Here is an 11,995-nt window from a genome sequence, read left to right as displayed (position 1 = left end):
TAAGTAAGTGACTAGTGAAAAATTCCTCAATCGCAATGACAGTTGTTGCTGCTGCAACTATAGCTGCAAAAGCAGTCATCTCCTCTTTCATCCATCCATGTCCATCCATGTTATGATTTTTTCTTGTACAACATACCGAATGAAACTAAATCAGCATCTACTAGTCCAATATGAAGCACCAGTTCCATATGTAACACTATTTCATCAGGTGTAACAATGAATTAATATTCAAACAACACATCCAGTAAAGTTCATAGAAGAACAACACAACATGAAGAAGATATCATCAAAAGCTCTCTCATACTAGCAGCTGTGCCTGAAGCTTTATAAGAACAAACACAACTAAATAACAAATATAGTAAAAATCAAATATGCAAACATCAAGAACAGATCATACAATCACAACAGAGAAACAACGAAAACAAAAACATGGATACAAAACCAGAATCTCAAGACAATATCATATATGCCTGATATAAAGATAGTCGAGGTAAAAACATGAAGAACAACATAAGCTAGTTGAAAAAGCATGGGATAATTTGACAGCAATGATTTTGAATCCTGTGGAAGCAAACTAAATTTTGCAAATCAACTTTCCAAAAGGGCTCTTTGGGTTCATTTTTGATAAAAATTGAAATCCTGATAAGTATTTGATACCAAACCAACACCCCCTCACCACAAATCCCTCTGAATCAATGTAGCCAAATTAGCCCTAAAGAACATATCATAAAATAACTAGACACTTCAAAAATAAAAAGTACAGAAGAACAGCTCAAGCTCCAAACAGACATCACACAAAACCTATATATAATCAGCAAAAACAAATGCATTGAATTAAAATGGAAGCTGGGAACAATACAAGCTCGATAACAGATCATGCAAAACTCCTTGACAACACCACAAAGCTTAGAAGTAGAGTATGAAAACTATATACAAGTAGCAAAAGCCCAAAGGCATTGAAGAACAAGAAGAATGCAAATGAGTATAAAAAGAGTCCACGCACTCCAAATACCAGTATTCTTCAAAACCAAACAGGCCCTTAGTTAGGCAATTGTAACCGTCCCATGCTTGGCTTCAAAAATTGATGGATATGGATAATCATGCCAAATCAAAGATAGATTGAATCATCTAATTAGTAAGTTTTTTGTTTAGTAGCCTAATAGATATGTTCTGTACTTAATGGACGGTTAAGATCTATCGAATGGACTGTCTAAGCGAACTAAAAAAACTAGTGGCAAACTCGCAGAACCGTAGAGGACCAGAGTATTGTCTTCCAGACAATAAACCTATTGTCTTCTGTCCTTTTTTAAAATACTCACAAAGGAAAAAAAACATCAAAGTCTTTAGGTAGGACCTATTTGGAAGACACCTAAAAATGAACTTATCTCATTTTAGTTAATCATAATTATGGATTAGAGATTATAATTGCTGGTTATCAATAAAGTATGATCGCTAAGACATAATTACACTTTCCTAAAATGAAATTAAATCAAAAACAAATTCTATATGAGCTTCTTTTCTTCTTCTTTTCTTATTTTTTTTTTTTTGTTTTTGTTTTTGTTCTTTCTTAAATTATACAGAATGTAAACAGAGGTTTCATAACTCTGTATACATTAAAAGCCAACAGGAAACTTTTCTGCTATAATCACATTTCATGCTGGATCTGTTACTCATGAACTGTGGCAGGACTTAAGGACTCAACCTCCATAATGTAATTCCAGTGTCCAACTCCAAAAGAAAAAAAAAGTACATACGACCATCCCATTCTACCAAAATATGCTATTTGTGGTATATCCAAAAAAACTCTTAAAATACCCACTCAAAGCTAACATTGAGAATGACAGGCGAGTGGCGATTGAAGCAGCCTATGTCCGAAGACCCTATAAAGCATCCAAATTAGAACCTAAATATATATCTAGAAAAGAAATCGGAGCCTACTTGCATAGGATTTCAGGTGGTTGTTGTGGAATTTCTGATAGAGTACTCACGAGCCGAGATCTATTGAAAGGAAGAGGAAGCACCTTAGAAGACATAATAACAAGCCATTGCGAACGAGGCAATCTATCGAGGGAAGAAGACGATTACGATGTAGATAGAACCCGTACCTTTGCAAAAACGATCGTATCTCTGATTAAAGACGCACTCGGAAAGATGAAGACCATGTCGTCTAGCAGTGACACAGGGCTTGAGGGACTGTTAACCATGGCGACAGGGATGGTTAGAATGTACGAGGAATGGGAAAAACAACAACATGTGAAGATGGGAAGCATTACAGAACATCCGACAAGCATGTATATGACGGAAACTCCATTTACAGTCATCATACCTACTTAGAAGGATTTCTGTTTCGTCTCGCGTCGAGTGGGCTGAAAACGACTAAAAAAAGAAAATCTTTCCATTTTGTATATCTTGGTTGAGTGGCAACCATCCGATGATGTCCCACGGACCACCATATGAGCTGTCAGTCACATGACATGATGCTGTCTTTTGAATCGATAACCTGCATCTAAGTAGGATTCGACGCCTACATTACTTGGATTTCCATCCAACTGCAACCGTCGCTTAAATGTTGTTATTTATTATGTTTTTCAAACGAATGTGAAATGTCATAATTGCCCCATGCACTTCAAATATCGGTATTCTTCAAAACCAAACAGGTCCTAAAGGGAATTGAAAAAACTATTTAAATAAATTATAAATACCATCCAATGGCTTGTTAATAACTTGAGCTTCTTTCTCTTTTGCAGAAGAATTCTGATAATTAACTTGTGTAATTCGAAATGAGAAAAGAACTCAATTTATAGGCAAAGAAGTTAGGACTTCGACTAGCCTGAGATAGGCTCCAATTAGCCTAAGTTCAGGGGATTCTGTTAAATGAAATTTGGATCGCGGGATAAGGATTATCCAAAATTTGGTTGGCCCGAGGTTAACTTCGGTTGGCCGAACAACACAATTTGGCTAGGCAAATTTTCCCTTCAGCTAGCTGAATTTCAAAAGTTGATGTTGCTGGAATTTGACCCAAACTTTCTTGGGCTAGCCGAATTTCAAACTCGAGCTAGCTGAATTTACAATAAAAGTTGTTATTCACTTCGGCCTTGAAGTTAGGCTGGCCGAGGAAACTTAGGTTGGCTGAACCAAAAGTTAGGCTGGCCGAATTCCATGTAAAACAAGTGAAAAAGCCCATGATTAAACAATTTTGAAAGCACCTAGTCCTAAGGTCTTTCTAGGGTTTTATACTACCTGAGACATATCAAATATCTGATTCTCTTTAGCTTGAACTTAGTCTCGAGCTTCATCTTGAATTTAAGCTCGAACTTTATCTCGAACTTCATCTTGAATATGAGCCAATCTCTGAGCTTGATCTTCTCTTGAATATAGACCGATCTTGAGCTTGATCTTCTCTTGAACATAAACTGATCTTGAGCTTAATCTTCTCTTGAACATAAACCGATCTTTGAAGATCTACTTTGAAGTAGTTTTATCTTATGAAATTTGACAACTTAAGTGTGCTCAATATCTTAGCACTTACAACATCACTAATGGTTGTCTTATACTGTAATTTAGGTTTGGAGTGTTTTCCCCCATATTCCTGACGCCAGGGCCACATCCGAGTCGAGGATTTCGATTCTAAGGTGAAGATATACCCTCAAACTTCTACTTGATATTTTAGAATAAATAAATGTGTCTGTTTTCTATTTGGTTGACAACATACTCGATGAAATACTTGAATGACATGAAACTCTCGGATGTTGAATGCAATGCTAACATGATTGAATTGTTGTTGGGGTGGATCGAGCTCCGCAAATTATTTAAATGTGCGGATAGCCCACTTTATGGTGGATATCACAGGCTTATATGGCCCACTGGAGTTGAACACGGACGATCGACAGTAGTTGGAGCTACACGGGATGTTTTGCACCAAATGCCGGTTTGCCCGGGATCCTCCGTAGTCGATCGCATTAATTTAATGTAAGCTCAATCATTCTTGTGCTTGTTGATTGTATAACATTCAATAGAATCATAGATACCATTGTTACCATTAACTTAATCCACTCATAACCATTAGTGCGTTACGATCCCCAAGGACTCTAAGCTGAGCATGGTGGTATGAGACACCGTGTTCGAGCTATCAGCCCACGCTGGGGTGACAAGCCTCTCCATAATGACCATTAAGCATTAATAGAGGTGATATAATATTGTTCGAACAACCCCCGTCAAATTATCTGGTCGATGGTTCTGTGTCAGAGTACCGTTCAAACGACCGGGCATAAATGGAATTGGGTGACGAGCCCTTTCCTTTATATTTATTTAGTTTTGAGTGACAAGCCCGCACCTCTAAATTGATGGTTCATACTCAGTATTGGGTGACGACCCGTACCTTGTTGATGTCTTAATCTGGATCAAGGGATACTGGTGAAGAGCCGTTACGTACCGTAATGAACCACGTGATTCGGATAATGATTTGTAACATAATGGCGGTATCTTGGCTCCGCTAACCTGTTGTATGAACTGTAACTAATAATAACTTGGCTAATAATGCATATCCTATGATAGGTTACTATTTACCGTTGAAGTCACTTGTGAGGGAGTGTTGACATTTGCAAAATAGGCGTGAAAGTCGCTTGTGAGGGAGTGCGAATTATAAGAAGCATGCATCATTTCATCATAGCATTAATATATTTACCAAATAGATTAGAAAATTGTTTGTTTGTTATGTTATTGTTACTTGCGTTTGGTTGTGTTGATAATACGTGTAACTTACTCAATGGTTGTGTGTTAAAGATAACATGCTTGAGTGTATGAATATGTATTTATTGTGAACCTGTTAATTACTAAAATGTCCCAAGTAACAATTTTGAGGATATTTCTTCACTATGTTGCCATTTGACGCCTCCTATTTGACATATGCAGATAACTCAAGAATAGAATCGGTCAGTGGTGCACTCGGGGCGCCTAATAGATCTCTAGCTTCTTATCACTTGGTAGTTGTTCTTTTATTCTTATCACTTGGTGTACTTCTATTCTTACAATTCTTATATGGGTGGTCACCACTTTCGAAATCGTAAATTTTGGGTGATAGCCCTATATTTTTGAATTTAATTATCTTTTACCTCACTTTGGTTCCATTAAGTTAAAATACATTACTCTGACTATTTGTGTATGCAATGGATGTAAATCTAAATGAGGTCACATGTGCATTTTCATTTGGTTAACATTCAGGAAACTCGGGATCGAAGTATTTGTACTCGAGTGCCAACTTTCAGGACTTTAAAGAATGACCTTATGAATGGTATCGATAGCATATAAACATCATACAGTTTTATGTGACCATATGAATAGGTTGGATGTCAAACAAACATCATGGTAGGCTTTAGAAAGTTTTCAACAATAGGAGTTCAATCTCTAGTACTTCCTTGTTGTGTGGTCCATTTAAGCCTTCAATCTGCCTCCTTGGGCTCATGCCCTAAAACGATCTATCAAAATGGATGGATGTCATGGATTTTATATATATATATATAGCATGGTGGGCCCCACATATATCATGGATGGATATAAGGCTAATTGAAACTGTTTTGTTGGTTGAATGATGGATGATAAAGATTTGGTAGTGTGCGCACCTATAAATTAAAATTTTATACATGTATGACCCACCAACTCAACGGTATACGAGAATATTTTTTCTTAGCCAAAGTATTTATTTATTTTATTAAAGGTGATCGAGGCAAAAGTATATCGTGGGTGGAACAATAGAGATGAATGGTCTAATATTGTGCTTGTATGTGATGTCATGGTCTACCAATCCAATGGTTATGATTATTCTATCAAGAAGAGTATAGCACCTGGTCCATCAATTTATGAGGCATATTTGAGAGATGTATGTGAATGGAACATATGTGTGTCAAATTCGGTAGCAAAGCAATAATATGTTTTGTCTCATATTCCATACAAGATAGAAATTGGAACAATAAGGGGAAATATGACAAATTGCCAATTTTAAAACATTTATGGTTTGTTTTTATCAATCAGGTTACTACGAGAAAGGTATTTATTTTCATATATCAGGGTGTTTTTAAGACAAATTAAGAAACAAAAATTTCGGTACTCATAAGTATTTGAATTCAGCCTTTTAAGTTTTCAATGGCTAAATTAATTTTCAAACATTATTTTTCACTTTATCAAACGATTTCTCAAACTTCAAACTTCATATATTAACAAACACCGCCTTAATCAACGGATAGATATGTTTGGTAAGTATGTTTTTAAAACAACTTAAGAGAAGGGTTGATTGGTAAACTCACAAGAGTTTCAACAGTTGGTTATGAGTTCTAGTACCCAATGTGGTGTGAGATATTTGGCACCAAAACATCTCTGTTTGTGACATTTGAACCAAGTAACTGGGCTTAGATCTCTCGCCCATGGGTTGACATTAGGCCTCACATGTTGGGTTTTCACGTGTAACTAGGCCCAACCTGCTTGACCCTGATTTTTATCTTAAATGTAGTTCGTTGGCTTCATTCCTTTGAAATGTCTACTCTATGTTTATGCATGACCCACTTGATCAACTGATAGATTAGAAAAAATTAAGTGATAAATAGGGATGATCAGATTTTGGGATGAGAGGGGATTGAGCCCTGGTCCAACTAACATTTTTATAGGTTGGCCTTGGGCCCACTGTTCTAGGTCTATGATGGGCTCAGGTAGGGCTTGCCAAGCCAGCCCGGGCTAAGCCAATGCATTACTCAAGTGAAACGTAAAGGGAAGAAGGGGGCACAACTTTGGTGGATCCCTATGGACTCACTGTGATGTATGTGGTCAATATGGTATTTGTGTGGTCCCTTCATTCATTCAGATCTTCGTGATCTTATCAACAAGTTTGATGACAAATAAACATTACGGTAGCCCCTATTCATCCTTATTGTTGTCAATTCCTGCAAAAGCCAACCAAAGCTAGTTATGTGTGATATGGGTAGATTTGCATGGTGTATTTAGATATCTTTTGGGGTATATGAAGAGGATTTCACAATAAAATAGGTGGAGCGTGTCAAGCATTACCACATCATCCACTAAGTAGTTGACTAAAAGTGATCGTGTAGAAGTAGTTATAGGACAAATGGTAGGAGTAGAAGTGGAGAGGGTTAAGACGTGTTAAATGATTACAACAACTGTCAGAATATGGTAAGCATCTAGATGGCCGGATTGAGGCTATAAACAGTAAATGAATTCAACAAAAAGATGTCTCATATTAACCTAATCAAACCGAATATATCTTTCAATTATCCTTTCAATTACCCGTCATTTATATTCCTTAGTGTAATTACTTAACTTTTATACCATTTAATTACATTTCTTAGTATAATTCTTTATTTTTTGCTTGTTGTTTACATCTTATAGTGTAATCCATAGCATTAATCAAGTAATTGATAATTTTAGACATAATTCGAATCTATGCTTATGCGTTGGATTCAATTCATGCGTCAATTAGAGTTCTCTATCCACAATGGTGTTTTACATTTGCTCTCCATGATCTATTGTAAGAATTCATTTCTTGGTCTTTTATTGTATTAAAAAGTTAATTTGATTTATTGCAAGGCAAATGTGTAACCTATCATTAGATGACGAAGAATCGTACCTTGCTTAGTTGCTTGGTTTTATTTACAAGTGGTTGAATAGGCGATCCATCTCACTCAATCTCCGTCATATAATATGTATATGCCAATCTCAACAGTTGAGTCATAGTTTTTCAGTTTGAATTGCGCGGAAAATTCAATTGTGACATGCCCTCACATATCACTTCATTAGAGCGAGAAATCAAGCCCCAACAGTCCTCAAGGAGTTTTTAATGGTGGGTATTCAATCACCAGGGTTAACTGTGGCGTGGTCCGCCTAAAATGAGCTGGCTAAACGGATGGACGGCGTGTATACAATACACATACATCACGGTGGACCCCACATTGAGGGATCCTCCGACCACCGAATCCGCGCGCGGAACGAGGAGCTGCTACATGGTAAGTCAGCATGCAGCAGTCCGTAGGATATCAGTTCTTCGACGCATATAAGTGGGCATACGCAGGATCCGCAATTCGCTCATTTCAAGGAATCAGCAGAAGAAAACAGAGGAAAACCAAAGAAAGAAAAAGAAAGAAGAAGAAGAAAAGATGCATTGGGTGAGAGCCGATTCGTCTGATTTCAGTGGAACTCTTCCTCACCCTCGAAGGCAAATCTCTCTCCCTCTCTCCCTCTCCCTCTCTCCCTCTCTCTCTCTGCGTGGGCTTGAAATCTTGTCCCTCTATCAGTGGCCACACAGCAGTCAATGTGGGGAAATCAATGGTCGTCGTTTTCGGAGGCCTCGTCGACAAGAGATTTCTCAGCGACATTTCAGTCTACGACACCGGTCCGTTCAACCCTCTCTCTCTCTCTCTCTCTCTCTCTCTCTCTCTCTCCCTCTCGACTTTTTATTTTAAATTATATTTTTCTGTCCCTGATCATACCCAATTCTGCGTTTTTTTTTTATTTAAAAAATAATAATAATAAAAAATTACATGGGTGTGTGCAATCAAAACTCTGAATCTTTTCAGTGTTGGATTCTGTTAAATCTGGCTTTTACGGGCCACTTCATCATTTGGAAAACGATGGATTCTGATCAGTGGATTAAAAGAAGTACACAGTGTAGGGACCTTTCATGGGGGGTCTGCATTTCGGTGATCTCTGCCGTTCGTTTGGTGCTTTATTCCTGAGCTAATAATTTGTGAATTATACTCGATTTGATCATTAGATGCAGTAGTTGCAGATTTGCAGTGTTCTTAAGGGCATGTTCAGATACCCATTGGAAATGAAAAGGAAAGGAAAACATTAATTATTACTAAATTATTATTTCCATGAGCATGTTAAGAAATGGATTCCAATATTAGGGATTTGTTTGGATGGTGAGTGAAAACCTCATATTAAGAGACAGTTGCGCATGGTTTCTTGTATTACAAGGAAAAAGTACAACGATTACTATGTGAATTATTTCCTTTTCTTTGCTATCCAAACATCCCAAGTTGTCACTTCAAAGGAAAACCTTCTCCATTTCCTTTCTTTTACCCTTTGATTGCATGTATTCAAACGCGGCCTAGAGGAAGATGGGACCCTTCTCATGAGAACGTCCTGTTTTCCCCAGTCAGTGATAGAATCTACAAGCTTCCTCTCTATGTCACCAACAGATCACGTCTTACCTTTGAAAACTCTACCATTCCTCTTTAGCCACAAACACCTTAGAGCTGAATTAGTTGCCACTTTCCACAAATGTCCAGTGGATCCTTGGCAGAGGAACTTAAACCTGCAAATAGACCACTCACTGAATCCATGAGGACCCAATAACTTAATGAGGGTAAGTAACCATATGCTCCACAACTTATGGTGCAAGAACAAATGGAGAATGCTCCCCTCACACAAGCACATAGCACAATGATTAAGTAAATGGATCCCCACATTTAGAGATGGTCCAAAGTTAGGATCTTAGGCATACTGTCCAACATAATGCTTCAACCTTCAATTGGGCATGACAAGCCTGATGTAGTCCTACGAACCACTTAGGCCCACCTAGGCCCAGTATAGGGCCCAACAATGAAGCATAAATATTTACTTAAAGAGTCTATTAGTGGGGGGTGGGTAAGAAGTAGGCGTTTCAAAAATTTCTAATTGTGAGTTTTCTTAAGTTTTGTAAGAAAAAGTTTGATAATAATAAAGTATTCCTCTCTCTCTATTCAAATATTCTTGTGGGTGTACTCTTGTCTATTTTTTACTATTCGAGTGTCGAGATCTCGTTGACTTGATAACTGGGTTGCACCATTTTGGTATCAGAGCAGGTCATCTTTGGAGATTTTCGACCCTACGTCATGTCCTAATGGCATTGAAGGTGGTGATAAAGCAACAATTCGTGCAGGTAGCTTGATTGATTTGTGCACTCATAGAGCAAGTAGACTAACTCACACATATGGTAGGCAATCAAACTAATCAAGTTGGAGGCGTGGAGGGAATCCGGAAACCGAAGTTGGAGCATGTGGACACGTAAGGGAAGGTTCCCACTAAGGTCCCAACCAACAACGGTAGCTTCAGCTTGTGAAGACACCAATGATCGAATCCCTCTATTGTTGGACGTCATAGAGAACTCGTAATAAATATAAACATTCTAAGCATTTTGGAATTCCATGGTCGATTGCAAGCTGACGACTTCATCAATTGGCCAAGTAAGGTGGAAAAGGCGTTTGAGTTCAAGGAAATTGCTGATAATTGGAAGGTGAAGTTAATAGCTATAAAGTTTTCTAGTCACACGTTGGCATGGTGGGATGATTGCCCAGCTGAATGAATCTGTCAAGGTTAAGAGAAAATAAGTTCTTTGAACAAGATAAAAAAGAAGTTAAAAAGGAACTTTCTACTTGCAACTTTTGCCCATGACCTCTTTCAAAGATGTCACAGTCTACATCAAGGGAACAAGTCGGTAAAAGGGTATACCAAGGAGTTTTATATGTTGACATTATGGGCAGGGTTTCATAAGGGTAAAGACCAAAAGATTTCAAGATATCTTTATAGTCTTAACTTGGATATTGGAAATGAATTGGCTCTCAAAGATGTATTTAAAATGTCCGATGCGTATACACTTGCACTAAAAGCCGCGGAGATAATTAATTGGAGACTTGGGAGAGGATTTGGCGCCCCACGATCATCAGCATTGACACTGGGGCAACATACTAACTTCCCACATGAGGCAACTACGGGACCTCTTATAGGTTGAGGGATGATGTGCTCACATCTAACAATGAAGCCAAGCTACAATTCGGGAGGAGGTGGTTATGGACGAGGGGCTAGTGCACCCAAGATGGGACAAATCAACACCCTTTTCACATGCTTTGAGTGTGAACAACCAGGACATCGTTCTTTTCACTGTCCTGAATATCAATCCACAATTGAAGTAAATTTGATCAAGGAGAAAAAATTTTTGAAGCAGTGTTAAAAATAACGCTCGTAGTGTAGCTAAATAGCATAAATCCCCTATGGTGTACGCTACAGGGGTCATAGTGTACACTATAGTTACGTGGTGTGTTTTTTTAAAATGGTGTAAAACTCAAATCATAAAAAAAACTTAAAATGTAAAGTTAAAACCAAACATTTTTATGTTCACTTTCACTTAAAATGGTGGTGATCCTTTGTTAAAGTTGGTGTGAAACTCACACGCTAAAAAACCTTTAAAACTAAAAAGAATAAGGGTTTCGAAAGAGGGTTTTCGAAAACCCCTCTTAACCATTTTTTTTTTTTTTTTAAATTTCTTTTCATACTTGTGAGTTGTGACTTGTGGTTTCAATTAGACATTATTAATTAAAATGGTTTGCTTAGAAAGTTGTTGATGCGATAATTATTTGATTATTGATTTTTTTATCTTTATATATGTGGATTAGCTTTTGATAAATAATAATTAATAACTTGTTTGATGCTTATATTTGAAAAAAATGAATAATCTGTTAGTCATATATATAGACACACACACACACATTCTTACTAATTATCACATTTTTCATATTTTTAAATTAAAAAATAGAAGTATCGTGTAGCTTAAGCTACAAGTTTTGCTATTTACGCTATACGCTATAGAGGGTAGAACACTATGCAACACGCTACCACTATTTAAAACACTGTGTTGAAGATACTCCTGATCGCATGCAAAAGAAAGTTGAAGTGGAGACAAAATATGAAGAATATGATATGAGGACGAGGGGCTTGTTAGGGAAGATGTAGTAGATGCGTATGGTGATGGGGAGATTGGTTATCCAACGAATTATGCTGTCGATGCCTCAAATGGTTGATGAAGGGTGATGGTTGCGACACCATATCTTTTACACCACTTATAATTCTGCTAGGAAGACATGCACAATTTTGGTTGATGGGGAGAGTAGTGAGAACATTGTCTCACAAGAAATGGTGGATAAATTAAAACTCAAAGAACATAAGCATCCACGAC

At 37.4% G+C, this 11,995-nt stretch overlaps 1 protein-coding gene across 3 annotated transcripts in view; it reads left to right on the top strand.

Moving 5' to 3' along the window:
• The first annotated feature begins 7,990 nt into the window (after nucleotides 1-7,990).
• Nucleotides 7,991-11,995, top strand: part of LOC131235609 (protein GLUTELIN PRECURSOR ACCUMULATION 3) — an 88,037-nt gene continuing 84,032 nt past the window's right edge. Inside the window, exons 1-2 of one of the 3 annotated variants that reach the window (XR_009166231.1) lie at nucleotides 7,991-8,215; nucleotides 8,295-8,392. Coding sequence is in view for 2 of the 3 variants with exons in the window: in XM_058232861.1 (XP_058088844.1) it covers nucleotides 8,157-8,215; nucleotides 8,295-8,392 (157 nt within the window). In the remaining variant the exon portion in view is untranslated. The remainder of the gene's footprint in view (nucleotides 8,216-8,294; nucleotides 8,393-11,995) is intronic. The other 2 variants (XM_058232861.1, XM_058232860.1) reach the window with 2 other exon arrangements.

This window comes from Magnolia sinica, chromosome 19, assembly GCF_029962835.1.
Source record: "Magnolia sinica isolate HGM2019 chromosome 19, MsV1, whole genome shotgun sequence".
In the NCBI taxonomy this organism is placed as follows: domain Eukaryota; kingdom Viridiplantae; phylum Streptophyta; class Magnoliopsida; order Magnoliales; family Magnoliaceae; genus Magnolia; species Magnolia sinica.
This window is presented reverse-complemented; position numbering and strand designations above follow the sequence as displayed.